General features: G+C 40.7%; 2 protein-coding genes across 3 annotated transcripts; both read left to right on the top strand.

Annotated features, from left to right (window-relative positions):
* Positions 1-1,627: 1,627 nt before the first annotated feature.
* Positions 1,628-18,033, top strand: GABA-B-R1 (gamma-aminobutyric acid type B receptor subunit 1). 2 transcript variants are annotated; one of them, XM_043212536.2, is made up of 16 exons: positions 1,628-2,745; positions 6,269-6,523; positions 9,755-9,889; positions 9,966-10,136; positions 10,200-10,416; positions 10,468-10,633; positions 10,693-10,936; positions 10,996-11,145; positions 14,278-14,420; positions 14,480-14,603; positions 14,657-14,773; positions 14,835-15,042; positions 15,104-15,360; positions 15,414-15,551; positions 16,796-16,979; positions 17,390-18,033. In XM_043212536.2, the coding sequence occupies exons 2-16, from the start codon at positions 6,272-6,274 to the stop codon at positions 17,410-17,412; spliced, it is 2,529 nt and encodes an 842-aa protein (XP_043068471.1). In that variant the 5' UTR covers positions 1,628-2,745; positions 6,269-6,271; the 3' UTR covers positions 17,413-18,033. The 2 variants fall into 2 exon arrangements, with proteins under 2 accessions (XP_043068471.1, XP_070132997.1); XM_070276896.1 differs by lacking the exon at positions 16,796-16,979.
* LOC122321689 (uncharacterized) lies at positions 11,185-14,217 on the top strand. Its single transcript, XM_043212511.2, has one exon. The coding sequence runs from the start codon at positions 11,231-11,233 to the stop codon at positions 14,180-14,182; it is 2,952 nt and encodes a 983-aa protein (XP_043068446.1). The 5' UTR covers positions 11,185-11,230; the 3' UTR covers positions 14,183-14,217.
* Positions 18,034-18,055: the final 22 nt, after the last annotated feature.

Raw genomic sequence — 18,055 nt, 5'->3', positions numbered from 1 at the left:
CTGAAGGCCTTCTTTGTCATTGTTTTACCCATAGTGTTAGTATTAATTTTAATTATAACTTACCTTTTAAATAATAATATTAATAAAATTCAATAATAGACAAACTTTTAAAACTCTTTAAAGTTTAAACAAATCAGATTTCAAAGCCAACCCCTAACATTTAATCCTTATCCTCCCCGATTAGAAACTCCCTCACGCCTCAGAAAAACAAATCAATATGAAAGTTCATTAAGATCCTTATACAGTATTTGCCATTTTCCATTTTGCACCTCAATAAATACTACTGGCTTTGTAGATGCCATTTGACCTCATAAATAAATGAATTCAGTTTCCCCAATTATTTTGTGGCCAGGACTTTGAGGAAAAGTGCATTTCAATACTCCACCGGTTTAGTTCATAAATATTTGAACAATTGATTTCCCATGTTGATGAATTTGGCTATTTCCGTTCGGTGTCAGCAGTCAGCAGCCTTGGCTTAAACAATCGGTCTAAACAAATAGTAGTCTATTCCTGACCATGGACATAGTGTGTCCTTTCGAATGGATGCCACTTAAGGATGTCAAGTCAATTGTAAAATTGTCAATTATTATTTATTCAGAGCCAATTAAGTTGCAAACTAATTGTGAATGCCGGAAATCAAGTACGCTATCGCTATCGATTTTGAAAAATATTCAATAATCCGGGAGAGCCTTGATAAGCTCATCAAACATGCACATGCCGCCATAGCCGTAGGGGGTTGTGTGTATCGAGGACCTTCGGATTGTTTTCGGGTTGGCCACGGTTCCCACAGTCGCGCCCGGGCCCGGGGGTACCGGGTACCCCATAAATATAGGTAACTCGGTGTACAAGTTGCTATGGCTCAAGCTCAAGGCGTGGCATTTGGGCATTAGGTGTTGTAGTTATTTTTTGGTTGTTGTTGTTGTTGTTGTTCGTGTCGAGTCGAGCCGAGGCAACAAAAGGTCAACTCGACAAGTGAGTTAAATGACAAGGACCTCACCTTGCCTTGATGGCCTGGTATGGTCCCGGCCGAGGCCCGTGCGTGTTTGCATGTTTGAGTCGATTGGCGACCCCAAAAAATGAAACTTAACTTTGGCTTTGAATATGGCATGCAACCCATAATGGTTTCCCTTTCGCTTTCAAAACAAAGCCCCCAGCTCTCCAGTGGAGGAAGTACTACTACTACAACATACTACCAACTACCGTTGTTGTTGTTCCTCCTCTTCCTGTTATTATTGTTTTTGTTGTTGGTGGTTTGCTGCCCTTGGCCAATTGCGAGTGAATTTTGATGTTTTGACTGGCCATTCCTGAGGCCATTTGACAACTCTATAAAACCGGTGTCCTTAAACCCCACCCAACTTCCACCCCACTCCCTCTCTATCTCTCTTTCTCTTTTGGCCTCCATGCTTTTGGTGGAGGTCCACCCACCGCCCTAATAACGGTAATTGCCCGGAGAGTTTCGCGACTTTCAACTTAGCCACCAAACTAAAAGCGAAACTTCAAAAACCGTCTTGGCAACCGACTGGAAAAGCGGAAGCCGAAGCTTTCGGCACGCAAGCTTTCCACACATCTCGTCGAGAAGCTTTCGTCCTGGCGAGGCGAAAATGTAAATGTCAGTCATGGAGTTCCAGTCGTCGGATACATGTGGAACACAACGAACACAGAAGGAGCCATTCGCCGCGTCTCATCCCCCGAATACAATGCGAAAAAGTCTCTACAAAAAATAGACACAAAAAAAAAACTCCACTCTGTGCACCAAATAATACTCCCAAATCGTATCAAAAAATCGTAAAATTAACAAATAAATAAGTGTGTCTAATGGAATTGATAATGTGAAGTGTGGTGTTAAGGTTTACCGTTAGTGAAATTTAACCAATACATTAATAATTCAGTTCAATGAAATGAAAGAGAGCAAAGCTAACAGAGATTTGTAGAAGAAAATATATATATAGAAAAATTAATTATAATAAAGAATTAAAAGGAAATTAAAAGTTAAGCCGTTTTTTTTATTTTTGGCCAACACCGCTAAGAGGCTCAACACAATTTGATAATAATTTAAGCTTGGCCGAAAAGCTCCAGCCCCTCCCGTGTATCAGTTGAACTACTCAGTTTCCACGTTCCCCGTTTTTTTGTTGTTTTATTGTGAAAGTGCAACAACCACAACCACACGGAAAAAAACAAGAAAAAGAAGAAGAAGTAGAAGAAAGGGGCTGCTGCAGCAAAGAATTAGTGGCAGTCATCGTTTGGGGATTACGGAATTATCGGGATCCGTTTCATTAAAATGGATTTAAGTCAATGCCGATGCGCTGAGCTGCATTTGTGCATGGGATTATCGATTGTAATGCGCAGTCATCAAATTATGTTTGAACAACACCGCTCCAATAGCTGCGATACCAACATCATCATCAGAATCAGCAGCAACAACAACAGCAACAACAACAATCACTGAATTGGCCTCTTTGTGACCCCTTTGGAAAAACGCGCCCTATTGACGCCCCCACCACCCTTTCAGTTCAGCCCGCCTCGCTAAAGAAGAAGAGATTCTCGTCTTATGAAACAATTGAAGCACCGGCCAAAGGAGCAAAGGAGCAGACAGAGACAAAAACGAAGACCAAGGAGAAGAGACAACGGCAATTGCGATAGCAGCAACAACCAGGAGCACCAGGAGCAGGAGCAGCAGGAGCAGCAACAAAAACAATAGCCACCACCACCAAAATCGCATCACATTTTTAAACGGCAATACGCAAAGTAAGTGAAGTGGAAGGAGAAGCAGAGAGGGGCACGAATATCCTTTGCACTAAAAAAAATAAAAAACTAAAAAATAACTATAAAATAAATACAATAAAAGTTAAAATTAAAAGGGCTTAACGCTTTTTATTTAAGAATTTTAAGTTCTTCGAAATATTACGTATACGTCCTGTATCTTAGACTTAAGTAACAGTATTAATTTTAAAGAAAATGTATAAATTATATTCTATTATAATTAATTTAAGAACACTTTTGTAATGGTGTTTAATTTAATTCAATAAAACCTTACCCCATCATACGTTGCGTATACGCAATGTAAGCCTGTGTCAGCATGCCTTCTAGGCAAAGGCCTTCTTTACTTAAAAGACTCGTCTATTTCAACAAGCAACCTTCGTTTTTCTTAATTTCTACCATTTAAAAGACCATTATTATTATTTTTAGACAATTTGTTAACAAAAAGACAACAGAAAGGCGTTTAATTTTAAACAAAACATTTTATTTTTGGTGTAACTGTAAAGGAGAGGTGCAAAAGCTAGAGTGCCGAGTGGAATGGAGTGTGTGGAAGTGGAGATGCGAGTGGAGGAGAGAGACTGTAGAGGAGGAGGAGGTGGCAGGGGTACCAGGTGAAGAGGCAGCCAAGTGAAGTGAAGCATTTGTCGCATTTTGTGCAGAATTCTCGCCGTAATTAATGTTGTGAGTGTGAGTTTTTTAAGTGTGTGTGTGTGGTGTGTGTGTTTGTAAACTAGGTCACTAGGAAGTTAGCCCCCGTACCTATCCAACTGGCTTCCACCGTCAAAGGTGTCAACTCGCAAAATCTCCAACCACACCTTAGCTTAGTACATCCTACCTACCTGTACGCCTGTACACTCCCCGATACTCATACCATCCTGCCCACCTCAACAGCATGATTAACGCCTCAGTGAGATTAACTGGCAAACAAATTTGAAGTGGTTGTGGTGGTTGAATGACTGACTATATATACAAGTCTGGGTGTGTTGTGCGAAATATACATACATATAGTACATACATGATGACTACCGCCGTAAGCATTTTCATTCAATAACCACCGACACTCATACAAGAATACTTGACAAAATAAAAAAAAAATTATGAATAAAATGCAAATGGAAAATTTTTCGCTTGTATGTGAGTCCAAGAGTGTGAAAGAGAAATTATTTTTTCATTTATCAAACATCGAAAGTCTCGCCTCTCCGCCTCCATAAAAAATTCACAAATATTTATCCTTGTACAACAAATTATAATTTCGCTGACACAAATTTTAATACAATTTGAAGCCTATTACGAATTATTTCCACTCAACGCCTAAAAATACACCTGCAGTGCAAAAAGCTCACGTACTACTGTACAACACAGGTGCATACGTGTATATGCTAATTAATTAAAGTATTTTAATGGCAGCATTTATACTGCATTATGGGGTGACGAAATATTGATATTAATATCATCAAATGACAGTAGTAGAATATCCTTGGCAAATTATAAATATTTTTTTTAAATATCTATATATTTATATTTTTAGTCTCCATCCAGACATATTATATCTGTTTCTAAGTATGCGTGTATCTACCTCGCACTCGCTGGGACATATACAAAAGATAAGGAGGCTTCCCCAAACGTAAAAGTTTTTCAACGTTTTTATAGGAAAAAATTGCTGGCTGGAGTTTAGAACCTTGCCAGAGGGGCTGCGGACCAAGGCAGTGGGGGTGTTAGCAAGTAAAAGCCATAAAATTCAGGCGCCGAAGCGCAAAATGCCCTTGCCTTTTGCCTTTGGGTGGAAACCTACAATAAAAAACTGAGGATAAAAAAAAAATGAGGAGAACAACAACAGAATAAATAGAAACTGCTTATTTATTTATTTGTTTCGACAAATCTCAATTGAAACAAAGCTTAAAAGCTTGGAAATCAAAACTTAAATAAAACCACCCAGACAAGGAGGCGAAAAAAAAGGACACAGTCTGATGGGCAGTGCTGGCTGGTGGCGGGTGGGGGGCAGAACAAAGAGACAATTACTATTAAATCCAAGTTCAATTCGGTCAGCACACAATTGAATTTGTTGCAGATTTGATTTGGCCTCATGTGGCTGGCGATAACTATTATCTGGGATTAGTGTGGAAGCCACTCGGGCTACACATCCTAATGAGATTGTTTTAATTAAAATGAAATTCCTTAAATGAATTTAAATGATTTTAGGGGATATATCTATTATTCGATTATTGATTTTTATCAAAAAAACACAGGATAATTTTATGGCCTTAATACCTTTTTTGGGGCAACTGACCTAAGCTAATCCAGATTGACAATTTACAATCGATAAAAGGAAAATGTGTTGACATTTCTTTTATTTTATCATTAATATTTCATGAAACGGAGATACACAACATCTTGCGGGTATAAAATTACCGTAAAGTGGAGCTTATATTATGTCATTTTGGTAATTCACAGCTTATTCCAGAAAGAAAAACTAATAAAAAAAAAAACTCATTTAAGATGCATACAGTTGCGTCAATTTTGGGGAATGGATTTCGCGGGCCGCAGAGATCTTTTTATTTCAAAATTTGTTTAAAAGTATTTGCATATATTACGAGAAAAAAAAACACACACACAAAACAAGATGGAACAAAAGCTCTTAAACCTTTAAAGAGATATACGCATATAGGAACAAATGAACGAAAATCCGGGGCCTAATCCTGCATTAAGCGACAGCCAAAAACATATCCCAGAAGTATGCAACAAAAAGACGTTTTAAATCCAACTGAGGAGAAGAATGAATGAAATCTTTTCTTTTTCTTTTTTTTTTTGCTTTCTTGTATGGAAATACAACAATAGTTTTCTCTTCTTTGTATAAAGAGGATTATAACGAATAAATTTCAACAAAATGTTAACACAAGATCATAATGTTCGCTTTTGGGGCACAACAAAAAAATGGCTAGTCAGCAACTGAATATAATATGATAGTCATGGCTATTCGATTTAAAGAAGGAATAAAACTTCTGAATTAAAAATCAAGCTATTTTGATTGGATTATTATATTAGAGAATAAAGGATTTCTTCAATCAGACTCACTGAAATATGTATCAGCCATTTTATTTACAAGAAATACTTCTTATTTGAGGTGCGGTTGAGTTCCACAACCCACGGAGTATACCCCACTTTGAGGAACACACCAAAGTGTATAAATTGCTTACGTTTGCCCATGTAGTCATAAAAATTGCTTTGGCACATAAAACGAAGCTTGACGCTCGCTTTGGTTTGCCTTGGTTTTGGTTTCCCTTAACGTTTTGTCTCGTTTTGTTGCCATCGCCCATGGGCTTGTTTTTTGGTGGGAACGATATCGGGAGGTCCTTCTTATATTTCTATTTGTATATTTTTTTTTTTTGTATTTCTATTGCTATTTGTATTTGTATTTGTATTTGTATATTTGTAGTCACCGATTTGTATTTTGCGCGCTCACCAATTTAGTAATCATATTTCAAGCGTTTGTCTGTGTCCTTTCCCGTTACAGGATATGACAAGTGATGGTGCTGTTACGTTTTGGATATTTTTGCTTTGTTTGATCGCCTCGCCGCACCTGGAGGGGGGCGAGGCCGGGAGGCCCGATGAGCTGCACATCGGTGGCATCTTTCCGATAGCCGGCAAGGGAGGATGGCAGGGCGGGCAGGCGTGCATGCCGGCCGCAAGACTGGCGTTGGATGATGTCAACAAGCAGCCAAACCTGCTGCCGGGCTTCAAGCTCATCCTGCACAGCAACGACAGCGAGGTGAGTACTCTCTTCGTCCACGTCAAGTGTGATAGTTGAATGTGAGTTGGACGCGATAAGCCCTACTTACTATACTATATATGTATGTATATACGACCATAGTCTGTCCTAGTGTCCCGAGTTTCGTGCCCGTGTCCCGTGCCGACACATACCCTTGGGTGCCACTTATTTTGTTTCGTTTTTGTTTCTGTTCACTGATGACTGGAGTGCTGCTCCAACCAACTGGTTTCAGGCTGGCTGAGCACTGGCATTCATTAGCATATTTCTCTAGGGGATCACGGGGCTGGGGACGAGGCACTGAGAGCCAAAAGGATGAGGTCGTTAACAGAGAACAAACAGTTTTATTATGATTCCTTTGCCATTGTGCCGCATTAAAGGGTATTTGCCTGCTGTGTTCCACAAATTGAATGGAATTCTCCGCAAAATTTGCCATGTCCATGTCCATATCCAACCATATTTGGCAATGTCCCCGATTCCCCGATTAATGGCATCACATAAATTGTATTGGAGGCTTGGCTTAGAGCACGTTCGCGTACTGCCAATGGCAATTACATCGACAGAGTTGGGTTAATAGGGGCATTAAGTGCGTGATTTGTAATTAATAAAAGGTAGTTAACAAGAAATACTATTATACGAGTTTATTCAATCAGTGTCACGTCTTACATAAATGGATTTATAGATGGTACTTTAATAATGCTTTGTTTGGATAGAATTATCCACAACTAGCTACTGTTCTAGAAAAATTTTAATATTGTTTACGGCTTTAACTATTTTATTTCAGTGGATCTCTTGAAAACTTTTGTTAGCTAATAGAGCAACCACTATGAGACATAAATGGCCGCCATCTAAAGGGCCATATATCATTTTAAATGGCCAGTAAGCGTCGCAGTTTTCTAAACACAACAAACCCAACTAACACTGGCTGGTATATCAATGCGCCCTTTGGCGCGAACATAAAATACTATTTTTATTTAGTTTTCACATATTTTTGCAGATTTTTTGGTGTTTTTCATTTTAAGGGTCTGCGGTACAGTTGTTGCGGTTTTGACTACTTTGGTTTCCGTTTCCGTTTGGGGTTTTGGTTTCGTTGGCCTGCCTGGCTGGCTCTAGCTGGCTCTGGCTGGCCCTGCCCTGCCCTGCCTATTTATAAGCGCGAACCTCATTAGTTTTAAGTGAGCGAAAGCTTAACTACTTGTTTTGAGTTTTGAATGAGGTCACTTTGCCCCGGCCCTGTCGTAGCTCATCATTTCAGTTATTTTTATTCAAGGCTGGCCAGGAGGGACAGACACTATTCTAGTATATCCCCTTATCCTTACTATCCTTAGCCCACACGCCAACCAGATACGGACAGACAGATAAGGCCAGAGCCTGTAAAATACAGGACCAGAAGCAGGAGAAGGAGCTTGGTTAGTAGCAGGACCTCCGGTAAATTCAGTTCTGGTCCGTTCATCTCTATTTAGTTCTCAGTTCTGTGTTCCGTATTCCTATGTATGTCCTCTATGTGTTGTGGTCCCAGTATATTCTCTTCTGGTTAGTCCAGTTGAGTTCGCTTCGCTGGGCCCTGAGTCGAGCCAGGACGGGGACAGGACAACAGCTCGGGCGCGTTACGTTTGTGGCTTAGGCAAACAGCTTCCGTTAAATGCTGCATAATTAGTTGCCATCTCCCATGCCACATCACATGGCAAGCGACAAGCGGCAAAGGTCGCACGCAATGTTTGCCTTTGCCGTTGCCGTTGCCTTTGCCTCAGTCAGAGTCGCTGCCTTTTGCTTGACCTACTTTGATGTGTGAAAATGTCCCAGAGAAGCCCGCCCAGAAGCACTGAGACTACAAAAAAATAATAATAATAAAAATGTGGTTGGCTTTAAGACAATCGTGGTAATACTCTTTCCAACTTAAGAGTATTGAATCCTAAAACCAAGGCCAAGTTCACTGAATTTCCATTTAAATTGTATACCAAAAACAAATCTAGAAATGACCTTTCGCTTTTGGCCAAAATTGCATTTGCGGAGAGCATGCTCCTCTGGTCAAAAGTTCAAAATGTCCGGCCTATTTCAGATTGCGATCTAAACGCACACGGTTGACACATCCGTAAACGTGCCCACCAACTGGTCGTTGGACGTTGGACGTTGTACGTTTATGAATTACCTGTCGCTCAGTTTTGTGGCAGCCAAATGTCCGCTTCGTGATTTCGTTTTTATGAACGTTTTATGAATTCAGAACTGGACCAGGTTTGTGGTTGTTGGCCATTAAAATGATATATATATATAAAACAGATGTTTTACAGATAGATTATTGCAGTAAGCCAACGTCAATCTAAATTCGTTAGATGTCTCATTTTAGTCCATACCCTGAGCAAGAGTATCTTTAAAGGGAGTCACTAGGACATGCCACACAACTAAACATAAATTGATGGCGGGTGTAGGAACAGGATAATACTTATGCATAAACAGGGGCTGGACATGAGAAGGACAAAACAGAAAAACACAAAAAAAAGAAAACAATTAGAAAGGTTGTTTACACGCAAACCAAGTAAGAAATATGAAAACTGTCGCCTCCTTCCTGGCCAGAACTGAAGGCCTGGCTGGAGAAGCGGAAACGACAAACAGCGAAAACGAGTTTGCCATGTAAATGAATGAATGGGAGAATGAATAACTGAATGAATGAATCATTTATATGGTCAAACGTGGATATGTGTAACGCCACCCCCAATCTTTCAATCCCCCAATCCCCCACGTGCCGACAAAATGAACAAAAATACGGAGAGGAAGCGACAGGCATTCCTGAATTATTCATTGTCATGAATGAATCCTGTTTAATTGATAAATACCATGGCTTGGGAATTAATAAAATGAAACATGACCCAAAGTATTATCCAGGTGGAGGTACAAATTAGTAAGGCTATGAAAATTGAAATGTCTTTCAAACTATACCCTATATTTCTAATTCGAATTTTAACCAAATGCTATTTCCACTCACTTCCCACTTGGCGGCATATTAATCATAACCATAATTGTTTTCCAATGAAGACCAACATATAAATTATATGGAATCGAACATTAATAACTCGTCATGGGTAGCTGCTAAGAATGGACCGCGTAATCAATAATTCTCGACATCAGTCGAGCGAAACTTATTTATGAATATTTATCGAAGAGTGACGTAGAATATAATTTTTTTTGGCATCTCTCCGAGTTGGTCTATTCCGCTAATTCACTTTCCCTTCCCGACAGTGTGAGCCCGGTTTGGGCGCCAGCGTGATGTACAATCTGCTATATAATAAGCCGCAAAAACTAATGTTGCTGGCGGGATGCAGCACGGTCTGCACCACGGTGGCGGAGGCTGCCAAAATGTGGAATCTCATTGTGGTAAGTGGCACTTGCATAATGCCAGACGAGTGAGTCCGACCTTTGGCTTCATTCAAAATCCGCATCCCATCCGCAGCTCTGCTATGGAGCCTCGAGTCCCGCCCTATCGGATCGCAAGAGATTCCCCACCCTGTTCCGGACCCATCCCTCGGCCACGGTGCACAATCCGACGCGCATCAAGCTGATGAAGAAGTTCGGCTGGTCCCGAGTCGCCATCCTGCAGCAGGCCGAGGAAGTCTTCATTTCGGTATGTGGCACAAAATCCAATTTCCTATTCCGTTTGTGAACGCTAATGGAAATGCCATTTCAGACCGTAGAGGATCTCGAGAATCGATGCATGGAGGCTGGCGTTGAAATCGTAACTAGACAATCATTTCTATCCGATCCAACAGACGCCGTGCGCAATTTGCGACGCCAGGATGCACGCATCATTGTGGGACTCTTCTACGTCGTGGCTGCCAGGCGAGTCCTTTGCGAAATGTACAAGCAGCAGCTCTATGGCCGGGCACATGTCTGGTTTTTCATAGGTAACATCTTTAATTTCAAGAGAACCATGTCCTTTAATGACTCTTATTCAGGCTGGTATGAGGACAACTGGTATGAGGTCAACTTGAAGGCCGAGGGTATCACGTGTACTGTGGAACAGATGCGGATTGCCGCCGAAGGACATCTAACCACAGAAGCCCTGATGTGGAATCAGAACAATCAGACAACAATATCCGGAATGACTGCAGAGGAATTTCGGTAAAATATAAAAAGGATATCTAATGAAATAAGAAGGATATAATGTTTTCTGTTGACAGGCATCGACTGAATCAAGCATTGATAGACGAGGGCTATGACATCGATCACGATCGCTATCCTGAGGGCTACCAGGAGGCGCCACTGGCCTACGATGCCGTTTGGAGTGTGGCTCTGGCCTTTAACAAGACTATGGAACGATTGACCTCTGGCAGCAAATCGCTTAGGGACTTTACCTACACGGATAAAGAAATAGCCGATGAGATCTACGCAGCCATGAACTCTACCCAGTTTTTGGGTGTTTCGGTGGGTTTCCTATAAAACCACATCTTTAAGTAAAATTAATCTAAAAATTGTCTTTTTAGGGTGTGGTGGCATTCAGTTCTCAGGGCGATCGTATTGCCCTTACCCAGATCGAACAGATGGTGAATGGAAAGTACGAAAAGTTGGGCTACTACGATACCCAATTGGACAACCTGACATGGTTGAACACCGAGCAATGGATTGGTGGCAAGGTGAGTAGGCTTCCTATAGTATTTAGTTACCTTAGAAATATCAGTTGTATCGAATCGGCATTGGGGCAGAAAGTATTCTAACAAAATGTCGGAAAAACAAAATCCAAAAGATGAAAAACCAAAAAATTCTTCTGAGGAAGAAGATAATAAAGGTGACAACAAGGGAGAAAGTAATCGCGGTGTTTCCATTGTGGAAAACGATGATCCCGATTTAAAGCCCAAGGAGGTACCCGAGGGCAGCACAAAAAAACAATTTAAAATCGAAGATACAGAAAGAAAGTCGGAGACTCAAACTAGACCTTCCCCGGTACCCAAAAAAAAGGACTCTGTTTCGAAGCAGCAGTTTAAAATCGAAGATACAGAAAGAAAGTCAGACACTCAAACTAGACCTTCCCCGGTACCCAAAAAAAAGGACTCGGTTTCGAAGCAACAGTTTAAAAACGAAGATACAGAAAGAAAATCGGAGATACAAAGACCTTCTAGACCTTCTGCAGTATCCAAAAAAAAGGACTCTGATTCGAAGGCGAGTGGTTCGTTTGTATTTACCAAGAAGCCACTACCATCAGCCCTTAGCGATGATCTCCTGCAAGGCGAAAGAGTCTCCGATAGAAGATCCGAAAGAAGATCCGAAAGAACATCCGATAGAAAATCAATTTCAATCAAAAAGAAATCCCTAGAAGATCGTAAAGAACCAAAAGATGATAAAGATACAAAAGTTCAAAGATATAGTGAGGAAACCACCAGCATTTTAAAAGAACAAAAGTCGTCAAAGTCAGGATTAGATGATGAAAGACCTAGTACCAATAGAAAGCAGACATTCGAAGGTGTAGAATCCGGTGATAGCGATGATGACGAAGAAAGCCGAAAAAGAAGCGATTTTGGAAAATCAGTTACCATTTCAACTATAATCTCAAAAAAGACAATTGACCAAGACCAAGAAGTTGGTAGAAGAAGGGGAACCGTGGACACTTTTGGTTCCGATGATGATGACGATGTCGAGGGTAACGAGTACCTTGAATCGATGTTGGACTATCAAAGCTTAACCGATACCCAGGAGGACGAGACCGAATCCCATGTGCGAGACGGTTCCAGATATACAAGCCGGGGTACCCAAAGTGGCATTTACCCAATCGAAAAGACAACAACAAGCGGTCCTGACGATGAATGGTCTATCTCCACAGCTGCCACCGCGTCGGGCTATCACGTTGACGATGAGGGAATGGGGGAGGACGATAGCTTGTATGGGTCATCAACCACGAACAGCACCTGGGGGACAAACCAAAGTGGGGACGAGCGATCCGTGATTCTGGCCGAAATAATCGACATCGGGAAACTAAAGGAACTCAAGCAGGATGAACAGTCAACCCATGACTTTATGAGAAATCGCAGATCGGATAAGCCCATCGACGAGATCAGAGGTGCCAAAATCACTGGCACAGCCACGAGTCATATCGAGGAAGTGGGATATCCTTCCTCATTTGATGAGGATGAAGACGTTAAGAAAGAGAAGAAAAAGTGTTATATCCTTGGGAAACGGAAATCCCAAACTGAAATCTCCGAGGCATCTCGAAATTATTATAAGAAAGCCAAAATGGATTCAAAGCCAACGGGCCTGAATAGGTGGAGATTCCCCATCGAGGACAACTTGTACGATATCTCCGGGGAACCACAAGAACTGAGGCGCAAAGATAAGGTTCGCATTGGAAAAGTCACTAAGAGATATAGATATATGGGTGTGAATACGGACGTAAGCCGAAAGCCTCGTCCAAAGGTTGAGGTTCACGCCGAGAACGCCGAACCAGTCTCTGAACCAGAACCCGTCACCTTTACGGTAGGACGCTCAAATGCCAAACCCCGAGATGTGGGTGTCAACACCACTATTCCGGCACAAGTTTTACAGTCAAACATATCCCATCCCCGGCTCCACGTTCACGCCAAAATGAGGGATATAGGAACCAATACCCCAAAGTACTACGAGGCAATTGACGATGGGACACCTGTGAAGTTTTCAGATCCGATCCACCCGGATTTGGGACACCTTAATGAATTGATTGTAAAAAAAATGAAGCCGCCGAAGAATCCTATAGACTTGGACATTAAATCACGCAGTCGGCTGTATTACGAGGACTGTGAGCACCATTTCCCGCAGCGGAACTGGCGACGATACTACTACAAAAAGGACGAACAGGGCAGGCACATATTTCGACGACCCAGCCGCTGGCTATACACTATACTGTTTACAATAGGCTATCTACTATTTGTACTGCTCTTCGCCATGGCCTGGTTCGATCACATCACAACCAACACTAGCCTTTTGCAGCCCATGCTGAGAATGTCCCAGCCATCCTTGAGCCTTGCACCAAGTGGACCCAAGTCCAGCCCGTATTCCATAGCCTTTGATCCGCGGAATAACACGGAGGTCATGGAGAAGTGTAGCAAAGTACTCACAATGATGGAGAGGTATGGCGATTCTGGGCATAACCCACGTTTCGGGCCCTGTGTTGCCAGCGAGAAGTTTGGCTACGAGAGTGGCGAACCATGTGTTTTCATCAAAATAAACCGCATAATCGGCTTCAAGACCGATCCATTCACCCACGCCGATAATGTGGTTAGAGGCAAGATGGACATGAAGGACTACATGGCTCTGAGGCGCCTCTTGAACAGCATACCGTCCGATGCAGATCGCGAAAATCGGACATGGATCAATTGCCGTACCAATCCCCAGAAGATCGTCAAGGTTGAATACTATCCAGAGCCGGCCTTTCAAATGAAATACACCGATATCGAGTCGAAAGTTGAGCACATGATAGACAACAGAACCTCATTCTTTAGCCCCGCGGATGTGAACCGAATAGTGGCTGTAAGGATTAAAAATCTGAAACCCAATGAACGTGTCCACCTTAAGTGCCAAATATATGCCCGTAATATCAATCAAGATGGCCAGGGCCTGGGGCATGTTTCCTTTTATGTAGTTCTTGCCACCAAGAAGAGTCGCGAAAAGATGCAGAAAGTTCTTAAAACTCATGATTCATTATAAAGTTATTGTTTCAAAATTAATATTTGTTAATGTTCTATTATGTATTAAAATTGTTTGTAATTATTGTAACGAATGGAGTTTCATTTCTATTATAGGTTCCTCAAGATAGAACAATTGTCACGCATGTCCTGCGCACCGTGTCCTTGCCATTGTTTGTATGCATGTGCACAATATCCAGTTGTGGCATCTTTGTGGCCTTTGCCTTGATCATCTTTAATATATGGAATAAGCATAGAAGGTATAACATCTATTATCCATTTCAAAATGCATTTATAAACATTTTAATTAAATTTCTAGAGTAATACAGTCCTCGCATCCCGTTTGCAATACCATCATGTTATTTGGTGTCATCATTTGTCTAATATCTGTCATCTTACTGGGTATTGACGGACGCTTTGTCAGCCCGGAGGAATATCCAAAGGTAAGGACACATATATCTTTTAAATACTTTAATCTATATATGTTTTTAAATAGATATGTCAAGCTCGAGCTTGGTTACTATCCACCGGTTTTACATTAGCATATGGTGCTATGTTCAGCAAGGTCTGGCGTGTGCATCGATTTACAACTAAAGCAAAAACTGACCCAAAGGTAAGTTTGACTTGAAATTAATGTATTAAATATATTGATAATATTTTAATATATTTTTCAGAAAAAGGTAGAACCTTGGAAGCTATACACCATGGTTTCGGGCCTCTTATCAATAGATTTAGTGATATTACTCTCATGGCAGATCTTTGATCCGCTGCAGCGTTATCTCGAAACATTCCCACTCGAAGATCCAGTATCTACTACTGATGATATTAAAATACGTCCAGAGCTTGAGCATTGTGAAAGTCAACGCAACTCCATGTGGTTGGGTGGGTACTCTAACTATTCTTAGTTAGTCCTTTGACTAAATAGTTAATCTTTTTGTTTCAGGTCTTGTCTACGGCTTCAAAGGTTTAATCCTGGTATTTGGCCTGTTCTTGGCCTATGAGACGCGCTCTATTAAAGTGAAACAAATCAACGATTCACGATACGTGGGCATGAGCATCTATAATGTAGTAGTTCTCTGTCTAATAACAGCTCCGGTGGGCATGGTCATTGCATCGCAACAGGACGCGTCCTTTGCCTTCGTTGCTCTAGCTGTGATATTCTGTTGTTTCCTAAGCATGCTGCTGATATTTGTGCCAAAGGTTAGTTCTTTATATAGTATACAGCTTAATAAACTAATAATAAACAACCGTAGGTAATTGAGGTCATACGACATCCGAAGGATAAAGCTGAATCGAAGTACAACCCTGATTCGGCCATATCGAAAGAGGATGAGGAGCGTTATCAGAAACTGGTTACCGAAAATGAGGAATTGCAACGTTTAATAACACAGGTATTTAAAACAAATTCAAATCAAAAAGATCAGAAATCAAAAGATTTTTGTATCTTCCCTTAAAAATTTTGTTTTCCCTAACACTCAACCGATTCTCAAGCGGAGTACTTTAAACGATTTCTGGATCGATTTCCCACCATTCTGCATCAAAACCCCGAGACAAAATATTTTTCAAATTTTTTGTCCATTTTTCGTGATGGGATCCCCAGAAAATGAGGTTTTCCCCTGTATGGCCCACAGAGTTCGCTCTATCTTCCCCAATTCTGATCCGATTCTCAAGCGGAGTCTTTTAAACGATTTCTGGATCGATTCGCCACCATTCTGCATCAAAACCCCGAGACAAAATATTTTTTAAATTTTTTGTATATTTTTCGTGATTCCTAGGGATCCCTAGAAAATGAGGTTTTCCGCTATATGGCCCACAGAGATCGCTCTATCTTCCCCAATCCTGATCCGATTCTCAAGCGGAGTCTTTTAAACGATTTCTGGATCGATTCGCCACCATTCTGCATCAAAACCCCGAGACAAAATATTTTTTAAATTTTTTGTCCATTTTTCGTGATGGTATCCCTAGAAAATAAGGTTTTCCCCTGTATGGCCCACAGAGATCGCTCTATCTTCCCCAATTCTGATCCGATTCTCAAGCGGAGTCTTTTAAACGATTTCTGAATCGATTCGCCACCATTCTACATCAAAACCCCGAGACAAAATATTTTTTAGATTTTTTGTCCATTTTTCGTGATGGGATCCCTAGAAAATGAGGTTTTCCCCTATATGGCCCACAGAGATGGCTATATCTTTTCCAATTCTGATCCGATTCTCAAGCGGAGAACTTTTAACGATTTCTGGATCGATTCGCCACCATTCTGCATCAAAACCCCGAGACAAAATATTTTTTAAATTTTTTGTCCATTTTTCGTGATGGGATCCCTAGAAAATGAGGTTTTCCGCTATATGGCCCACAGAGATCGCTCTATCTTCCCCAATCCTGATCCGATTCTCAAGCGGAGTACTTTAAACGATTTCTGGATCGATTCGCCAGCATTCTGCACCAAAACCTCCAGACAAAATATTTTTTAGATTTTTTGTCCATTTTTCGTGATGGGATCCCTAGAAAATGAGGTTTTCCGCTATATGGCCCACAGAGATGGCTCTATCTTCCCCAATCCTAATCCGATTCTCAAGCGGAGTACCTTAAACGATTTCTGGAAGTTTTTAAAAAATTAAATTTTTGTAATTTGCAGAAAGAGGAAAAAATACGAGTCCTGCGACAGCGGTTGGTGGAACGAGGCGACACCAAGGGCACAGAACTGAATGGGGCAACAAGTGCCGCCTCTGCCACCGGCGCTGCGTCATCTTCGCAGCCCGCTTCTCTCATGAGCACATCCGCACATGCCACACCTGCTGCTACACTCGCAATCACACAAGGTGAGTACTGGGATTCCCCTTAAGGATATACCCATTAGCCCGCTGCATGTGGTATACAACTTATAGTATTGTTGGTATAGCTTTTGACGTACTTAATCGTTATGTTTTCAATTTTGAATAGAGATTTTAGCCATTTTCGTGGGTATTGACACAATTGATTAGGACCAGCCGATGGAGTTCAAAGGTTATGGTTGCTTATGTTACTGCTATCAAAGTTTCACAATTTGTGTGCTTTAGTAAATGGCACATTTCCACAAAAACCACTTTTATTATACTAATATATATATAATGTCCTCACTCACTCTGTAACTAATATAAAGATAAAAACTAATACTTCTAACTATGCTTTAAATTAAACTTAATCTTTACTTTAATATATATCTAATATATATAAATATTTTATATTTCAGATACTCATGAGCATCGTACATGAAAAAACTTGTCAATTTCCTTTGCGTGATAGGTGAATTATACAGAAAATTATAAAAAATATAAAATGCAAACAAAAGTGACGTCTGACAGGAGAAGGATTTAATAAAAAGGATGAAGCGTACTTAATAAACTTTGTATCAACTTTAAGCTGAGCTAAATAAGTGAATTGGTAGCAGCAATTTTGTAGAATAATGAAATATGTATTGTACCTTAAACGTGTTTAGAATTAATATTGAAAAACGAAATACTTTTAACTTAAAACATAAAACAGATAAAACAAAAATCGCTATAGCGTCTGAACTAAGCAAATTGTTAGGCTTTAATGTTGAAACCGAAAACCAAAAAGTTGTAGTAAGTCGATGAAATACCTAAGTAAAGATCATGTTAAAGTTAGTCATTTTTAAAGAAAACACAATGAGGGTAAAGAAACTGTTGCGTTTTTAGTGAATATTGTTTTTGGTTCGAACCTCTTTTGCTCAGTGCTGTCTCCTAGAGCTCTCTATATTGTATGCATAGATGAAAATATTTAGAAAAGATCACCCAAAATGGCGGCCTTCTCCCATTTCCTTAAGTTATGATTTTAGGCAGAATTTTCGATTCGAACCCAACCCCACTCCTAGACTTCAGGAACCAAACTATACTGT

Source organism: Drosophila bipectinata, chromosome 2L (genome assembly GCF_030179905.1).
Source record: "Drosophila bipectinata strain 14024-0381.07 chromosome 2L, DbipHiC1v2, whole genome shotgun sequence".
Taxonomy (NCBI): domain Eukaryota; kingdom Metazoa; phylum Arthropoda; class Insecta; order Diptera; family Drosophilidae; genus Drosophila; species Drosophila bipectinata.
This window is presented reverse-complemented; position numbering and strand designations above follow the sequence as displayed.

Bases quoted from the DNA above. Each gene is read 5' to 3' on its own strand.
- GABA-B-R1 (XM_043212536.2), top strand. From the start codon at position 6,272: ATGACAAGTGATGGTGCTGTTACGTTTTGGATATTTTTGCTTTGTTTG. The intron at 10,417-10,467 runs GTAACATCTTTA...ACTCTTATTCAG, and splicing joins ACATGTCTGGTTTTTCATAG to GCTGGTATGAGGACAACTGG. The intron at 15,043-15,103 runs GTGGGTACTCTA...TTTTTGTTTCAG, and splicing joins ACGCAACTCCATGTGGTTGG to GTCTTGTCTACGGCTTCAAA.
- LOC122321689 (XM_043212511.2), top strand. From the start codon at position 11,231: ATGTCGGAAAAACAAAATCCAAAAGATGAAAAACCAAAAAATTCTTCT.